This window comes from Dioscorea cayenensis, chromosome 14, assembly GCF_009730915.1.
Source record: "Dioscorea cayenensis subsp. rotundata cultivar TDr96_F1 chromosome 14, TDr96_F1_v2_PseudoChromosome.rev07_lg8_w22 25.fasta, whole genome shotgun sequence".
Taxonomy (NCBI): domain Eukaryota; kingdom Viridiplantae; phylum Streptophyta; class Magnoliopsida; order Dioscoreales; family Dioscoreaceae; genus Dioscorea; species Dioscorea cayenensis.
The window spans coordinates 1,562,324-1,582,274 of NC_052484.1; the positions used below are offsets into that span (position 1 = coordinate 1,562,324).

Consider the following 19,951-nt stretch of genomic DNA (forward strand, 5'->3'; position numbering starts at 1 on the left):
GCATTTATAGTAGGAATGCTTGGAAGATATCAATGTAATCCAGGTAGAGAACATTGGGTTGCAGCCAAAAGGGTCTTTAGATATCTTCAGAAGACAAAGGATTATGCGCTCACATACAAGAGGTTGGATAGGCTTGAGATCATTGGGTATTCCGACTGCGACTTTGCTGGATGCTTAGATAGTCGTAAGTCGACATCAGGTTACGTCTTCACTATGGCTGGTAGTGCTATTTCATGGAGAAGTGCCAAGCAATCCTTGGTTGCTTCATCAACCATGGAGGCAGAATTCATCGCATGTTATGAGGCATCTAGTCATGCTATTTGGCTGCGCAATTTCGTTGAAGGACTACGAGTTGTCGAAAACATAGAGAGACCTTTGACGTTGTATTGTGATAATAGAGCAGCAGTTTTGTTCTCAAACAAAAACAGAAGTTCTTCTAGGTCTAAGCATATAGACATTAAGTTCTTAGCTGTTAAAGAAAGGGTTCAGAGTGGCTTTGTTAGTATTGAGCTTATAGGGACAAATTCCATGGTTGCGGATCGGCTTACAAATGCATTAGCGCCTACAGTTTTTCATGAACATATTGCTAGCATGGGCGTCGTTAGTATGAATGCTTCTGATTAGTTGGAGTTTATTTTTCATAGCTTGATATTCATGTTGATGTCATGACACTTTTGATTAGTTTTTTTTTTTTTAAAGTTTATCATTTATTTTTTTGCTCTGAACCATGATCTCATAAAGACTTTAAAGTTGGACTAGTTGAAAATAGACAAGCGTAGATCACATTAGCTTGTAATTTCCATGCTACACATCCACACTTTATCTATGTCGTTAGTTAAGTCGGTATGTGTGAGCATTGTGGGTTTAGTTGCATTGTACTGGCGACAACTGCCCCTATGTTCCATGCATAGATGAGGCTGATGGACAAGATTGATTTAGATAATTTTTCAGTTGTAATTACATTTGGTTGTTGATAGTAATTTATACACAATTTTGAATTCCCGAAGGTGCATGATTGTATGGTCGAAGTGGGAGATTGTTGGGTTGTGGGCCACACAATATGTAGGGATATAAGGACTGTGCATAAGTTGTGTAGACGTACACAACTAATGTTTATAATTGTGTATATCTTATTATATTCAAGTTTTGAATGGACCCAAATTGTGATCTGATTCAAGTTTGAATTTGGTCCTAATTATCTAATTTTAAATGTGTGGATATACATATTAATCATATGTTGTGTAGAATTCCTGGGGGCAAAATTGTCAAATCCATGATGGGCAAATTTGTAATTAGCCCCATATAGATTTCTTATAAATAGGGTGTGGTCCCTTACTGAGCATGCAATATTGAGATTCAGAATTAGGGTTCTCATCTCCCCTCTTTGCGTGTGATCAGTGAGAAGAACCACAAGACCCAATTACCTTCGTCGTAATCAATGGATTCAAGTGCAGGTACGCTTCCGCCACTTTTTTTGTTCCTAAACAATCTCCAAGCAAGAAGATCCAGGGTTTGAATTAGGGTTTATACCGATTAGATCCATCAAGCACCACACGCCAAAACAAAAGAAAAGAAGGAAAAGAGGGGAAAAAAACTAGATATATAACAGGAGAAACAAAGAGGCATCGGCTAGGATTTTGAAACCTAAATAAAATATAAAGATAAATAAATAAAATTCCGTAACTGTCACATAAAGTTCAATTTTGTAAAGTTAAAATTTTAAAATATTTAGTATTGTAAAATTAATTTAATATTTGGTAAATGTGAACAACATACCCGAAAAACTGAGCTCTATAACACATGTATTTCTCTATCCGTATGAGCTGGGATTTGAACCTACTTCTTCAGTAGGACGAGTATTTTAAAAAAAATACCCAATACTAATAAACCAATCGGCCACCGGTTTTATTTATTTGCGAGTTTCTCCACCTTTCTTCCCAAGTCTATATATATATAATTAAATTTTAGTACGGATACCACATATAATTTGGCTCAGAAGGACAAACGAATTCCATTGCCGTAGCTTACAAGACAATGTTTTTTAAACTTCTTTCATGGCTTGCATCATATATTGGAAGAACATTTTGTCAAAAATGGTGACTGCATTTGAACTTTCCGAAGCATCGCTTTAATAAGTTTTTAAATGTTTATAGTGAATAAATATGTTTCACATTAACAATATTTAAATCCCATCTTATAATAAGCATTAATAAATGATATTTATTCCTTTAATTAGTTTAAGTTTATTTTGGTTTAATTTTTAATATCCTTTCTGATTTTCAAAATTTCGCAATAACCAATCATAAACAATTAATCAACCATTAAAAATAAATTAAACTCTAATTTGTACATAATTTCATCATTAATACAAAAAGTCACACACAAAATAACCACCCCGTAATTAATTCAAAGTCATCCCTTGGACCAAAACAAGTTGTTCATATGGCTACCGTACATAATGACAATAGTTTGAATGATCTTCAAACCAAATCACACGCTCTCTCTTTTTCTCTAAGTCTATAAAAAAAGTCCTCAATCTTTCTAATCTTCAAGAAACTAAGAAACAAAGCCATGAAGAATACAACCATTCTCTATCTCTTCTTTCTTCTCTTCTTCTTCATTTCATGTCCTCCCAAAACAAGCTCCCAAGAAGTTGGTAATATATTTTTTTCTCTATCTCTCTATAGCTATCTATAGACTTGTATTATTTTTATTGTTTTAATTGTGTGTTGTTTTGGAGAGGATGAAAAGAGAGTTTAATCACAAGTTATCACTTTTTTATCTAAGTCTATTAATTCTTCTCTTCTTCTTCATTTCATGTCCCCCAAAAACAAGCTCTTAAGAAGTTGGTAATAAATATATATATATATATATATATACTCTCTTTCTTTCTAGGCTTGTATATAAATATTTTTAATGCATGGTTTTATTAATTGAGTGCTGTTGTGTAGAGGATGAAAGAGAGTTTAGTTACATTGAAGGGAGTCCAAATGGACCAGAGCATTGGGGAGAGTTACATGAAGAGTGGAAAGCATGTGGAAAAGGAGACATGCAATCACCCATTGATTTGATTCATGAGAGAGTGAGAGTTGTGCCAACTTTGGGGAGGTTGAAGAGGAGTTATAAGCCTTCAAATGCTACCATTAAAAACAGAGGACATGATATTATGGTAAACCATTAATATACATTTATATATATATATATATATATATATATATATATATATATATTTAGATGATTATTTGATGTGGTTTTGTGAATGAATATGATATGTAGTTGGAGTGGGAAGGAGATGCTGGTTCACTTTGGATAAATGGAAGTGAGTATTTGCTTAAGCAATGCCATTGGCATGCACCTTCTGAACATACTGTTAATGGCAAGAGGTTGGTGATATATATTTCTCTTTCTCTTTCCATATAATGCACATATATTTTTTCTATTAAAAAAACTTATTGTATTTAAAATATATTTTATCCCGGGTACTTTTAACTAATCATAATTTTTATTATTTAATCTCAATCATAAATTAAAATGGACTCCAATTTTTCGAGTTTAATGTTTTACTACTCCATTATTACAATGGTGACATATTTAACTTATTTTTAAAAAAAAATAATCTCATTTAAATAATAATTTTATTTTTGTATGTAATTATTATTATTTTTTAACAATATGAACAAACCACACGTTAAATCCTCAATTATAATAAGAGTCAAACCCTCAAATTTTTTTATCTTTTTATTTTTATATTCATACATATGTTATCACCATAATTTTAATATTAACTTAATTTTAGTTTTTTTATCATTGTGATTGTATTTTTTTCTTTTTTCATTGTCATATATTTATTTCTATTTTATTGAGCTAAAATATATCAGTAAAACCAAAATGTTGACTTCATGGTCCTCGGTTGTTGTTTTCTATGGTTGAGCTACCAACATAATTATCAGGACCAATCAATGCCCTCTTTTGGTCTTTCAAATTGACTTAGCTTTATATATTAAGCTTATTTTTTTCTTTCTTTTTTTAAATCTTGTTGATCTAATTTGTAATATTTTTAATAAAACCTATTATATGAAAATATGTTTTAGTATATTATTTAAAATTAAAATTCTATTAAAAAAATCGATGAGACATTTCTATACCTCCCACCAATTAAATAAAAGCCTACATCTAAATATTTTAAATGCATGTTCCCAATAAGAAAGGTTTTTTAATATAATATATATATTATACATCTAATTTAATGTCACATTTCTATGCCTCCCACCATGGTCCAATTATTTATTTATTTATTTATTTGTTTGTTTGTTTTAGGTTTGCACTTGAGGTTCACATGGTCCATCAAAGAACTGATGGAAAGATAGCTGTGGTTGGAATTATGTACAAAATTGGACGCCCTGACTCATTCCTTAAGGAGGTAATTAATCTAATCTATGTTTAATCATTTTTTATATTTTAAAATTATATCCCTATTTTTACTTTTACATACTCCTTAAAATTGCATTTTTTTCTTCTAGTTTTAACTTTGTTTCACATGGCTCCTATATATATATATATATATATATATATATATATATATATGTCCATCATGTAATGAATTGTAATTATTCATATATTTAAACAAAAATTTATGCATAAATATACTTTAAATGTGCTTTTTACATGCTATGATTGGCTTCCAAAAAAATTATTATGATTTTACCGATTATATAATTTTTTATATTTTCATTAATCAAACAATCTAAACATCTTCAACGCATAAATACTTTTTATACATAAAAAAATTGTACAAAAAAAATGATTCAAATAGATGGTTCATTTTTTTTTCCAAATTTGTCCCTAAAGAAATATATTGTTTACAAATGTGCCATCATGCATTTTTATTTTTTGTAATTTATTTTTATGGTAATTAAATTAATGGGAATTATATTTTATTATTATTTTTATAGTTAGAAGAGCGTATAAATGAGGTTGAAGTAACAAGGGAAGATGAAATCAATGTTGGAGTGATAGATCCAAGGCATGTAAAGATTGGGAGTAGAAAGTATTATAGATATATGGGTTCATTAACTACTCCTCCTTGCACTCAAGGTGTTACTTGGACCATTGTTAATAAGGTATCATGTTTTATATATTGTTTTATTAATAGCATTTAATTTTTTTTTTAGGTTTTAAAGTTATATGGTTTAATAACTTTTAATTTATTGTTTTTGATTTATGTTTTGTAGACTAGAACTGCTTCTAAAGCTCAATTGAAGCTGTTGAGAGATGCTGTTCATGATGTGAGTTTATTTTTTTCTATTATTTCTTATATCATGATATTTTATTATATGTATATATATATATACTCATAAGAAAATTCATGTTTTCATATATATATTTCTATAAAAAAAACTAATATTTATAGTTTTTTTATGATCAAAATTTGACTAAATTTTTATGAAGTAGAAATCATTTTACAATCACTTTATGAATTTGGGTAAAATAGTAAATTCAAACAAATTAGTTGACTTTGTCACATCTTGAAATAAACATAATTTATTTATATATACTTTAAAAAATTCATTGATTTTTGACTATACAGGAATATATTATACAAATAAGGACAATTTTGCTTTTATTTAATGATTTATTTTATTATTTTCAGGATGCTAAGAACAATGCAAGACCACTGCAGGCAATCAATGAAAGAGAGATCAAGTTCTACACTCCAAGATATTTTGGAATCCATAAGCATTATTAGTACAATATTATTATAACATTTTTGTCACATTTATAATATTATTAAATAAACCAATACTCTCTATTACATACATATATATATATATATATATATGCCGAGTCTTCTACCAATGGCTCTAGAATTCAATTCTAAGGACGTTTATTTATTCAGTGATTGGATGCACCAAATAAACCAATACTCTTCATTTTATAAAATTAATACATACATATATGTATATATATATATAGAGAGAGAGGCTGAGCCTTCTACCAGTGGCAGTCAAGGTAACTAGATGTCTAAAGCAAAATTTTTGAATAAAATATTTTATTTTTTAATTAAAAATAAAATTTAATAAAATTTAATTTTCATAAATACTTTTTTTTTGAAAAAGTGGATATAGCACATGCATAGATAAAGAGGAGAAACAAAGTACAGCAGCAGTCCACAGGCAGTGGAACAACATTACCAAAATAACAACAAACAGAACATCAAAAAAGGAGGAACAACGGGTCTCCTCCTGACCCACAGAACTAAAAAGGCACCTAACTACCTCTCTCCACCATCCTGATCCTCCTCAGTCGTAGGAGCAGCCTCCGCCCCCTCAAACTGAGGTCCAGTGAACTCTAAGCTACACCGAATGGAGGAAATAGAGTCATCCAGTGTCGATCTCAACCTCTCTGGAGCTGCAGAGAACCAAGATAAAATGGAGTGTTCAGTCTTCATTAAAATAGCCAGCGGATTCACACATTTATCAGAAAAAATAACATCGTTTCTCACGAGCTAAATAGACCACAAAAAAGCTTTGACCACCCCGTCCCCAATCACCCAGTAATCAGGGCACAGGGCAGTCCTCCATACCCCCCATAAAAGTGCCAAAGAATTAGGAAGAGGTGGTAACTGGATGATCCTACTAAGTTGCGACCAAACATCCAATGAGAATTGACACTAGAGGAACAGATGATCCATAGTTTCCGAAGCAGCGTGACAAAGAACACAAGTGTCAGTTGGAAGTCTGTTACACCTACGCTTAGTCAGATTAACAAAGGTAAGGATTTTATTCTTCCAAGCCAACCAGTTGAAAATATTGACCTTCCTTGGGCAAGGGCCTTTCCAAAAGAATTTAGCTATCGGGCATCGGAGACCCCCATCATTAAGACGATTGTAGAAAGATTTAACTGAGAAGGAGCCATTTGCAGTCAGACTCCAGTACCTCACATCCAAATCAATCCCATAAGCAGAGTTCATCATAGCAAGGAGCTGCGCAGAATCAGGATCATCTGAGAACGGTTGAAGTTCGAGTAAATGAAACAGTTCAAACACAGTCACATTCTGCGTCAGAGATGATAAAAATTTATCCGGCCAAAGCAGCATATGAGCACGACCATTGAGCCAATAGTCTTTCCAAAACAATGTTTCCCTACCCGTAATAACTTTAACCGTGACACACCCACTGAATGTCGTTAGACATTTCAAAACCCCCGACCAAAAGAAAGAAATACTGCCTCTAGATTGGCCGAACAAGTTCTAGGATGGCTTGTTATAATTGAATTGAAGCACCTTCACACAACCCCAGTTCGAGTCGGTCAGAAATTTCCATCTCCATTTGCGCAGCAGGGCCAAATTAAAGGCGGGGAGGTCCAAGATACCCCAACCCCCTTGTTCCTTTGAACGACAAATATTCTTCCACGCAATGAGGCGACATCTAGGAGATTTAATGTCGGGGCCCGACCATAAGAAATCCAGACGAATCCGGTCGATATCTTTAATGACCCAATTGGGGAGGCGAAACATGGACATCCAGTACGTTGGCACTGAGGATAGAACCGAGTTAAGAAGAGTAACCCTGCCTCCAATAGAAAGATAGTCTAACTTCCAAGAAGACAGGCGACCTTTAATTTTATCTATCAAGCTCCTCCAGTCCTGCTTACGTGGGCGCCTGCCAGATATCGGAATTCCCAGATAGTTAACTGGGAGAAGGCCCACAACACAGTTAAAAGTGCTCGCAGCGCTGGCATCAGGAAGCTGATTCAGCCTGGTAGAGTATAAACAAGTCTTAGAGAAGTTGGTTTCCAGACCCGAAAGTCCTTCAAACACCAGCAGGATCAGCTTAATTACCCTCAGATCTTCAGACCCACCAGTGGTCATAACCAGGAGGTCATCCGCATAATGCAAATTGCAAATGCTATCAAATTCCCCAACCGGCACACTGACCAAAATGTGTGAATGCAGCGCATTCTCAAACATAGTACTTAGTACATCTGTAACCAAAACAAAGAGCAATATTGATAGAGGATCGCCTTGCCTAAGGCCACGCTGGTATCTGGCGTATCCTCTGGGGGACCCATTAATGAGGATAGAGGCTTTGGACGTACTCAGGAGAGAGTGAATCCACTCTAACCATCTGGACCCAAAACCCCCGACTTTCATCTGATCTAGCAGGAAGTCCCAGTCCACTGAATCAAAGGCCTTGGCAAAGTCCACTTTTAACACATGTCCAACCAATCTTCTTTTGTGGAGACTAAATAAGAGTTCCTCAGCCGTGGCGATATTGTCTAAAATGCATCTCCCTTTTAAAAAAGCCGATTGAGCATGATCCACCAGAGGTTCCATCACAGTGCTGAGCCGTGAAGCAAGAATCTTGGATATGATTTTCAGGGAAGAATTAATCAAGCTTATCGGTCTATAATCACTCGGAGACTCCGGGCTCGAGACCTTAGGGATAAGGGCGATGCTCGCCCAATTAATACGCTCTAAATTCGCCCTCCCTGAATAAAAATCTTCACACAGTTTCATAACCTTAACTTTGACAATCTCCCAAAAGGATTTAAAGAACAACATAGGAAACCCATCCGGACCCGGCGCTTTATCACTACTCAGATTGAAGACAGCTTTTTTGACTTCCTCGAGAGTAAAAGGCCGCTCTAGGTGAGACAAATCAACCCCGGCTTTATTTATCAGAAGCATGTTCAAGTCAACCTTAAAACGGAAAATTGTGTTTTTGACCGAACAGTCCCTGGAAACAATTTTTAAACACTTTCCCAATCTCCCTAGCATCCGTAATGGAACCATCGCTAGTCCTGACAGAAGGGATAAAATTGGTACTTTTCCTGCCATTTTCAACCGAGTGAAAATACTTAGTATTTTCATCACCCTCCTACAACCAACGTAACCTTGATCTTTGTTTCCAGTACAACTCCTCCTGTTTGCGAATCTCCCCTAAACTCTCCCATAAGCCAACCTCTTGCTGCAATTCCCCAGGGAAAAGGGGTATAGTTTCTTTAATGATGTCCAAAAGCTCCAACTCATGGAGTAAGGCCAGGTTGCGCAATTTGATGGAACCAAAGCACTCTTGGACCAAATACGCAACTTATCCCTAAGCCACTGCAACTTCTTGGCCAAAACAAAAGCTCCACAACCCAGCAGGTTGATATCAGCCCACCACTGGGAAACCAAACTAGCGAAACCATCCACCGTGGTCCAAGCTATTTCGAAGCGGAACGGCCTACGGTTAGAACAGTGCATACCAACCTACAGCCTAATAGGAACATGATCAGAACCTAAACGGGGGAGACAATTTTGGATCAATCTTGGGAAGTGCTCAACCCAAGTCCTATTGACAACAAAACAATCAAGCTTACCCAAATGGGATTATCTTGCCCGTTCGACCAAGTAAACCTTCTACCCATCGCCGCGGGTTCAAAGAGACTCAGATCATGAAGGAAAGAGGACGCATCTCTAATATCCAAAAGTTTCGGCGGCCCCCCATTCTTATCATCTAAGGAAAAAATGGCATTGAAATCCCCGCATATCACCCAAGGCAGCTCAGATGGCACGGCAGCCCCGAATCTCCTCCCAGAAGGCATCCTTTAAATGCCGCACATTTGGTCCATAAACCGAGGTGCATCTCCAATGGAAATTATCCCTTTTGGAATAGAAATCAACAGAGACGCTAAAATCTCCCTTTGTTGCATCCGAAACAGTAAGAATGACACTATTCCACCCAATAACAATGCCGCCAGATGCCCCAGCCGAGGGGAGAAACACAAATTTGTCCAACCGAAGTCCACCTATCTCCCTTCAAGTAGCATCCGGAATGGATTCCAATTTGGATTCTTGTAAGCAACAAACATCAGCGAAAGTGAAGGTTCAAAAAGTCTTTCACTAGGAAGCGCTTGGCCGGCCTTCCTAACCCTCTAACGTTCCAGGTGACAATATTCATGAAAAACTAACTAGTAACCGCGGACCTCAGAGGTCTCGCCTGCTCCCCATGAGCACTTACACAAGACAAACAGCGGTTCTTTTCTATTGTACGAATATAATCTAAGCATGCATCCTCATGTAAAGCAGAATCATCGAATAAAATACCACAAGCAGAACAATAACTCACTAATTGTGTATTGGACCAATCTGAAATGAGAAGAGGCTTGGGGGGCATACCTTCCGGGAGGTCTCCCCGAAGAGCTTTCTTCTTAGTCGATCTAGGTGGCTCCACCACAAACCCCGTTTCCTCATTTCATCTGGACGACGGCTTTTTAGATCTCTCGCTCTTCCTCGTTCCCACAGATGTTCCAGAAACTGATGAAGAGATTCCAACCTTTAAGCTTGGCAACATCTCCTTTAATGATCTTTCAAAATCTGTGACAGAATCATCAGAGCCATAATCCTTATCGAGATCTTCAGACTCCGAGACATGATCTTTGTTATCCACACTTGCTTCAATCTCCTTGGGAATTAAAATTGGAGTGAGGACCCACTGGTTAGCCAAAAAATTCCACTAAAACCCCGCAGGAGGATCAGTATCAGGTTTACCAACATCCATAAGTGAGACCTCCCTTTCCACTTGTAACCCCTTTTCATTCACAAGGCCTAGAAGTTCAACCCCCTCACCCAAAGGCCCATCAGGCCCAGCAGAAGAGTGGTCCATCGGTTCGCAGGCCTCCATCACTGGTTCAAGGATAGCAGTCCCCCACCTCCTTTGGATGTCCTGGGCTACCAACACGCACCAAAGGCTGCACAGGAGATGACACCAGAAGATTGGATCCAAACCCCGATTATTCACCTCCAGACTTTGGATAAGGGCTTCATCCAATCTCGACCCAATCTCCAGTGATAGTGGGTCCACGAGCCGGGATATCAACACTCCCACAAGGATCTCCCCCTTCTTTCTACTACACGTATCCTTGGAAACCTCGAGGGCCTTGCGAACTTTCAAGCCTCAATTATTCCAACATTGTCAAAGCCTGAATCCCTGGAGCAAACATCCATGCCACATGCTATTCTGGTGTTATCAAAACCCGAGACCTTGGATTGGACGCCACCAAAGCCAGCACTTTGATGGTTGCGAACCACCCATCTTTCGACACAGAGGCGCATCGAGCCACTCTCCTGAGAACCCTGCAATCTCCCGTCTTTTCTAATCACTTCTGTATTAGCTGTCGTGTGACCAACTGTCCGTCCCGGAGGATCACTATTGTCTGATGGAACCAACAGCCGAGACGGAGCCTTCTCTCCGGTGGCGTGGGAGCGCGGCTCAACCATCACCAAGTCTGACATGGAACTATCTAAGGCGGTAACGTGGAAGCCTCGCTCAACCGATGTCTGTTCCCTTGTCAAGATCCTCAGCGCAGGGTCTCCACCAGAACCAGACAAGATAGAGGCCAGCTTTCCCGCTGCACCCTCGTTATTCAGAACATCGCTAGAGCCGGACCCTGGGTGGGAGCTACGCTCAACCGACCCCGCCGGCTCAATCGAGTCAGGCATCACAACAGGCCTTTTACCTTTCTCATCTGGGATACACCTCTGCTCATCTCTCCGCAGTGCTTGAACTCCCATATCCACGCCAGGTCTCTCCTCCGGAAGAACAAAACGCCCAAGGTCTATCCGGAATTTCGGATGACCCACTTTATCATCCGTGAGAAGAACCTGATACCTGCGCATCCCCAAGCTGAGGTCGAGCACGACGGGTAGGACCACCTTCTTTCTCCGATGAACGAAAGCCGAGATAAAAAGTTTATTGGTCTTGAACTCTTGTGATAGGGATACCAACTCACTCACCGTCTTCAGCACCTCCAAGATCACACTCCAACACCATCCATACAATGGAAGATTCCAAATATGAATCCATTGCCCCTCCCCAGCCGCTCTATCAGTCGCCCCCATCTCTGCCGACCAAGGTGCAATCCTCGCAGTGCATCTACCGTCCTTGGTCGCAAGAGTCACCACGTCCAACATACAAACTTCTTTCACCTCCGCCCGACTCGAGAGGGGAACCAAGTAAGAAATATCGTTCACCGCAGTTAGGGACCCAGCAAGAGAGCAGTTGATGATCGATGGTAGAACCTCTCCCAATGCCGAGTCAGTGATATAACCAGAAAGAAGAGTCAAGACCGCCACCTTGGACAGCTCCTCTCTTACTGTAGTTATCTCCGAAATAAGAGGAAGAGAAAGCGACGATCGCCACGGGACAACAGGCCGTGGACGAGGGGGTGATCGAGCGGGAGCAATCAGGAGTTCAGACTTACTGATCTCGACCGCATCTAATGACCGCTTAGATCTAACATGCATCAGTTTCCTCTTGGGGCTCCGGCGAAGCTCCATCCTGCAATTAGCAGCAACATGACCAACCCCAGCATAACGAAGACAGACGACCTGGTGTCGGCATTCAGCTGTCTTGTGAATCGTTCTGAAGCATCTGCCACATGAATGATTAGAAGGCGATCTAGGTCTTTTTTCACCCGTGAGAACCTTTGCCGGCTTCTGCACTTCACCATGAGCTTCATTCAGGCAACGAAGCTCCTCTGAAGAAGAGCTAAGGGCTTCAGAATAAGTCATTCCTTTCTGAGAAACCGGATCCATAGCGTTACCCGAAGACACCAGCAACTTACCCTCCTTCTCCTACTTCTCCGACGAGGTACCGCCACCACCCCACAGTTCTCCCAGGAGGCTCATCTTCCCCCTCTTCTGATTATTTTTCATAGAAGTTTCAATAAATACCTATTTGAGATGTTTATTTATTTATTTTTACATGCTACTAAACTTGTGATGAAGGAATATATTTAAAATTTATAAGCAAAACTCAACAAAGTGAAAATATAACAAAAAATTACAACAATATAAAAACTACAAAAGCTCTTATTTATAATTAAAAATAAATTAATATTATATTAATTTTTGGAGAAAAATGCATGAAAAATCCAGGAGGATCATAATAAAAATTTTTGAAAAAAATTAGTTAAAAAAAGATATGAGACTGATGAAGCATTAAAAATAAAAAAATATTTAATATTTTATGATATTGTTTAAAAATTTTTAAAAAGTTAGCTAGGATTATAAAACATTAATTAAATATTAAATTAAAATATTTTTATATTACAATAATTATTTGGAGTCCTTCAAAATTTTGAGTTGTTAAAATTATTGTTATCTAAATTAAAAGATGAGGGACTTAAAAAAATTTGGGAGCTTAAAAGCAATTGCTTCATTTACTTAACCTTGAGCCAGCCACTATCTTCTACAAATGTCTATAGAATTCAATTTTATGAACGTTCGGTTTTCATTTGTTGGATGCACCTAGTTGTTCAGTACATTGACAAAGAGCAATAAACAGTTCAATAAACATGGGTAAACAATGTTATGAATAGTTTCAAGTGAGATGCACAACACCATGAACTATTGTATAGTAAAAAATGGGATGTATAGGTTTTTAATTAGAACCTTCTGATCATGAACATAACAGTAATAGGAGTAATCTCAGGTGTCGAAATTGATTTCTACCCACGGGCGAGGAAAAAATTTAAAAACCAACCCAACACCTTCTCTCCTCACCCGTCAACCCAGTACAACAACTATGAGCATTGTTTATGACCCTATTTCACTCTCTTTCCACACCAGTGTCTCTTCTCTTGCTTCTCTCTCATTCTTTTTCTAGGCTTCAGACATTCGCGTGTATACCCATATACATATGCATGACATCAAAAGTCTATATGCTAAAAAAACGAATTTATGAACCCTTTTAATTGCCCGATGACATCTTGATATTGGTCTATTAATGCTATGTTTTCCTACATAGGATAGGGTAGTCATGTTTTACGGAAGAGGTGGATTTTAATCTCAACTCATTTAAGTTGAACAATAAATTCCACATTTGTGCATATTTTATAAAAATAAAAAAATATAAAAAAATCTTTTAATCAGTGTTTTCACTAAAATTTTGCACACTAATTTAGACTACCATGGCTGAAGAATCTAAAATAAATAATTTTTTTATTTTTAGCGATCAAATTTATTTATATATATATATCGGGGGTCAAAGTGTCTTTGAGCACCCCTCCATACATACATATACATACATACATATGTGGCTAAGGGAAGAAGGCTAGAAGCACCCCCTCCTTTTTACTTTTCTCTCTCTCATTTTTTTATTTTTAAATTTTTAAAAAAATATCAATCTTTTCTCCAAACTAATACTATAGTCTAAAATATAATATTTTTGATATTTACAAAAAAACTTTTTTTATTTGACCCATTAATATTTTTACGAAGTAGTTTATCTAGTAAAAAAATTGTAAAAAAATCTATTATTTATCCCCCTTGTTTTTAACAAATTAATTTATACAGAGATAAAAAAATTATATTTTTTTAGAAAATTTTTGTTAAAAATTTATTATTTGACCCCTCGACTTTTTGTAACTATGATATAACATATAAATTTTTTTAAAAAAATATTTATAAAAATATATTGTTTATTATTTTTTTTACTTGGTCAATCTTAAAAAAATTATAAGCTGCCTTTTATAGTCTTTATAGCCCTCATTGTTTTTTTGTTTTTTTGTTTTTATGATTAAATTGGATGGATCGAGCAGAATGTATATGTCATTTGACCAATCTACAATATATATATATATTGATTTTTATAGAGAACATTCAAAAATTTGTTTTTTTAGTTCTTTGAGTCAAGCACCCTCTTTCATATTCCTCCTAGTTCACGCCCTATCGTATATATACCCAAACCAAACAGATTGTTCCTTAATTTGATGAATTGGTTTAGTTCCATTTGCTATTAATAAGAGCATTTTGGCTTGAAATTTTTTTTTTTTTACAAGGCGACAAGTACCACCATTTAAAATTAATAGCCAGGGACGTGCACTGATGTGGTGGCAAGCTCAAGCTCAACAATATTATGCCCTCATCTTACATAGGTTTCGATCTTCTCCCAGAAACGAGAACCTTACAGAAAGGACCGGTACTGACAGGCCAAGAAGCCCTTGGTAATTCGGTGCATTTTAGTTTGGAATGATTTCATCAGTGAATGAACCAGTGATTTTGTGTTATTAATCAAGTAAAAAAACACTTCTTTGAATGTTGCTATTGAGTGGTAAGATTAGTAGGCAAGTTAATTTACAAGCATTACTTGCCTTTGAAAAGTACACACCCATGCAATTTTCTGAAATTCGAGAAGAACTTTTCTCAGAAAAACCAAAGTATAAGGAGGAGGTCATGGGTTCAAATCCCTCCCCCGATAGTACTATTCACTATACTGTTCATACACTGTTCACCCAGGATTCTTATACTATTCTCATATTGTACATATACTGTATATCCGGGTTCCAGTACTGTTCGGTACTGTTTATATTCATAAAAAAAAAAACCAGGAAGGTAGTTTCTCTACTACTTCATCTTTTAAAAATCAATCCAAACCCTCTCAAATGGTTCTTGGAGTATTATTTTTTTCTATAATATATATGAAATAAGTACTTCTAGATGGAGATAAAATCAATCCATATGGGCTTGGTCGATGAAAGCTTTTAGTTATCTGGAGAAATAAGAATTCATTGTGAATGTTGTGCAGCAAGAATTCGAATATACACAAATCCACTCTTGTCTCCCAGTTATCTCATATTTATTTGTTGAAAATTGAAATAAACATGAGTGTATTAAAGTAGAGATCATGAGTGTACATAAATAATTGATATGCATGAGTGTGCTTATTTCTGTAAACTGTAATTAAATTGTACAAGCTAAATGGAAAGCAGGGAAATTTTGTCATGGTGATGCAAGTGACAGTTTAATTGTTGGAGGTGGTAGAGAATACTCAGGTGGGGAGATTGAATTTCTGGAACAGTTAGAGCTGAAGGAGATGGGCTGCCATCACCATACCTTTTTGCCATCAATACCATATGGAGGGGTGGCCACATCTCCCTTAGAATGCGGTCTTTTTGACTGCCTTGAGGTGGAGGAGGAGGGTATAGTTTCCTGTCTCCTAATGCAACTTTGTTGATTAGATCTTGTTGATGCACCACTCTAATCAGTTTCCTGTTGGAGTTCAAGGAGTCATGATGCACTTGAGCCTCACTAGTTGTCCAGTGGCTGTGGAGAATCAGCAATCCTAAGACAAGCAGCTTCTTGATGAGCTGCATAGTCTCCATTGCATTGCCTTCTTTTCCCTTTTTGTTTTTCAGGATTTTATATAAATACATTCTTGTCCTGTAGAGAGGAATATGGTAGGATGGTTCAAGTCCAGCTGATAAGCCCTTGCAGAGTCTTCAATGAGTCTACTTCCATATATGGCACTTTCTTTGCTACCAAACTTGTTATTGATTGCAGCTGTAGAATTTTAGCTTCAGTTTACATAGCTTTAATGGAATGTATTGTCTTCATGCAATTAGAAGGATAGAAATACTTGATTCAGATCTAAAAATATCTGCAGAATTATTTTTTCCTATTTCCACAAACATGTTTCATTACCAAAATTGGTAATGTGAAAATTAAAAATCTTGGGATGAATAATAATTTGCCAGGTTGCCAAGTCAAATGAAGCTCAAATTCCTCAAAACTGTTTTGAGGAAAATTTTAATCTCAAAAAATTATAGTTTATTATTTTGATTAAATCTCTAAGAATATTTCTACTGCAAGAGAGAATTGTGTTGGGTTCTCTTCTCAACAGTTTTGGCTGGTGGAGAACATTACACTTAATAATGGGTTGGAAAGAGTTGGTCGTTAAACATTTTACATGTTTACTTCTAACATGTGTTGTTTGCATTCTTGTTGGGATGATTTGTCTTCTCTAGTAATGCAAATAGTTCTTTATTTTGATGTTGTATTTTAATTGTTTCTTTAAGTTGATGAATTGGTTTGGTTTCATTTGCTATTATTCCTAGCCTTTTGGTTGAAAACTTTTGTTTCTCAGTGACAATTTAGTTTTTAATTCAGTGACATTTTAGTGAGGAATAATCCACTAGTGAATGAACCAGTGACTGAGTGCTGTTAATCAGGGCCATTTGGATTGGCTTAGAAAAAACACTTCTTTAGAGTTCTCATTAAGTTTTTCTCTCTTAGCAGTTTTGCATTTGCAAACACTTCTTGCATCTGAAAAATAATCACAACCATGTAATTTTTTTGAAATTTGAGAAGCAATTTTCTCACAAGAACCAGGAATGTAGTTTCTCTGCCTCTTTATCTTTTAGAAGTCAATCCAAACACTCTTAAATTGTTCATAGTTTTTTTTTATATGTAAAATAAGTCCTGCTAGATGGAGAAAAAAAAAATCCATATGGGATTGTTAGATGAAAACTTAAAGTTATTCAGAGAAAAAAGAATTCCCTGTGAATGTTGTATTGCATTGCTTTCTTTTCCTTTTGTTTTCAGGGGTTTTTATAATTCTAGCCACCGTAGAGAGTGTTGTATATGGCTCATATACAAGGGTGAAGGGCAGATGCTGGAGCCGAGCGACAGCATCTGTCTACTGGGAGAGGCAACAAGATGGGTTGGGGTGTGGTATATGGGTATTTTGGTAAATTACACCGAGTAGGGTTATATATATATATATATATTCATATAATATGTAACCCTAGTTAACTCTAATAAGAGAATTGACAGCCGCTCCTCCCCCGATGATGTAAGCATATTCTGCTAAACCTCGTTAAATTTTGTGTTTTTGTGAAATTGATTTCGGGTTTTCCTATTGAACATTGTTCTATTTTTCAACGGAGAGGATGGTAGAATGGCGTAAGTCCAGCTAATAAGCCCTTGCATGCAGAAGTCTTCAATGAGTATTTTGCTGCCAAACTTGTTATTGATTGCAGCTGAAGAATTTTAGCTTCAGTTTACATAGCTTTAATGGAATGTATTGTCTTCATGCAATTAGAAACTTTGGAAATTTCTGCAGAATTACTTTTAACAATGTGTTTCATGACCAAAACTAAAAATGTGAAAATTGGGAACTTTGGGGTGAATGATAATATGTCAAGTTGTCAAGTCAAAGGATACTCAAAATTCCTCAAACTGTTTTTAGGAAAATTTCAATCTCAAACAATTACAGTTTATTATATTGATTACACTTCTATGAATATTTCTACTGGGAGGGAGAATTGTGTTGGCTTCTTCTCAATTAGGTTGCAGAATACCCTGTGAAATATAATAACAGTTTATTTTTTTGATCACATATCTATGAATATTACTACTAGAGCAAGAGTAGAATTCTCCACCTGACAGGCTGGGCAAGTCTGTGGTGCCAGACGATGTTCTTCGCCAGTCTAACTGTTGTTTATTTTTTTTTTATCTTCTTGTTATCTTTTGCTTTTGTTTCTCACCTCTGGTGAGAGGATTTTTATGTTTTCTGTTCGTTTTTTTCAATAAAACTGTAGTTTATCCTTATTTATTTTAATTGTATTGGCTTCTTCTTCATAGGTTGCAGAATACCCTGTAAAATAGATGAAAATAAAGAAGACACAAGCTACAAATAAGATTTATTGATGTTGGAGTTGATATTCTCGTCAAACATAAATCACACATATTTACAGTGGATTAGTGGGATAATAAATGGTTGGTGTGGGTTGGTTGTTCAGCATTTTACATCTTTACCTATAAGCACATGGGCTGCTAACATGTGATGTTTGCATTCTTATTCAACAATGAAAGCATATATTTTACATCACTCTTCAATAAATTGCTATTCATAAGATCATCCTCTTCTTTGTCTTTGTTTGTGGACCAAGAGTTTGCTCTTTTTATGCAAAATGATGTTTGCTTCCTCTGCATCATCTAAACAGATTGACTAATTAATTTCAGTAAATGAAACCAAGATGTTGATGTGTTGATCACTATTTATTTATTTTATTTATTTTTATGGAGTATATTGAGCTATGGTTACAGCTAATAACATGTCATATTGTTTACATTAATATGCATTTTACTTGAAATTATTTCCATTTTGCACAAGAATGAGTTATGCCAATATTTATGGAGTATAGCATTCACATTGTTTGTAAACCATTTGCAAGTTGCTTTGATGAGTCTAAGCATGATCTTTTTCATAAGTCTATGTGACTTTTCATTATTTTGTTTTTATTTTTTTGACAAATGGTGACAAACGTCGTCAGAGAAACATGAAGGTATGAAGATGCATCAATTATGATAGGTTAATGTGATAGAGATGCTAAGGTTGCTAGTGGTAGCCATATTGGTTACAGATATATCTATTCTGAGTGGGTTAAAATTCAAACTTATCTTATATGTTTTACACAAAAAAAATTATAGGGTCAATTGGTTCATGGTAATGATATATTACTATTTAATGAGATTACCATGGTAGTGAGATTAAAAATGCTATATGCCTAAAAATATTATGATAATTTATAATAATCATGTTTGATTTGGAACTTATATTACATAATAATCCAACATAGCCACATGTTTTAGTGATAATGGGATTACTAAACTTTTTATTAATATCCTAAAGTTAGTAATCACATATTATCATCAATATTACCACTGTCATCAATTCAAATATAGTGATCTTTTTAGATTATCACATGAACGGAAAGTGTGATCAAGAGGAATAGAAAAGGTGACATTGATGCTAGCCGCCATCCACGTCATGGATGATGGAAAGCCAGTCCATATGTGTGTATATATATAGCATTACCATTCAAACATGCATCCTCCATTAGCTCTTCTTCTTCTCCTCTTCTTCTTCTCCTTCTCAGCAGCCAATGGCAACCTCCAAGAAGCAACCACCAGCAATGTCAGCTATGATCCGTCTGGCCGACAAGCACGACGTGCCGCACATCCTAAGCTTAATCCATCAAATGGCAGTATTCCAGCACCAAACCCATCTCTTCTCCGCCACCGAACACTCCCTCTCCGCCACGCTCTTCCCCTCCAACCCCTTCCCTCCTTTCCTCTCCTTCACCGTTCTCATCCTCGAGCTATCTCCATCACCGTCACCAC

The 19,951-nt window shown here is 36.2% G+C and overlaps 1 protein-coding gene across 1 annotated transcript; it reads left to right on the forward strand.

Moving 5' to 3' along the window:
* The first annotated feature begins 2,556 nt into the window (after positions 1–2,556).
* Positions 2,557–5,824, forward strand: LOC120275831 (alpha carbonic anhydrase 7). Its single transcript, XM_039282546.1, has 7 exons — positions 2,557–2,656; positions 2,952–3,169; positions 3,277–3,383; positions 4,318–4,420; positions 4,953–5,120; positions 5,232–5,285; positions 5,651–5,824. The coding sequence occupies exons 1-7, from the start codon at positions 2,572–2,574 to the stop codon at positions 5,744–5,746; spliced, it is 831 nt and encodes a 276-aa protein (XP_039138480.1). The 5' UTR covers positions 2,557–2,571; the 3' UTR covers positions 5,747–5,824.
* The last annotated feature ends 14,127 nt before the right edge of the window (positions 5,825–19,951 follow it).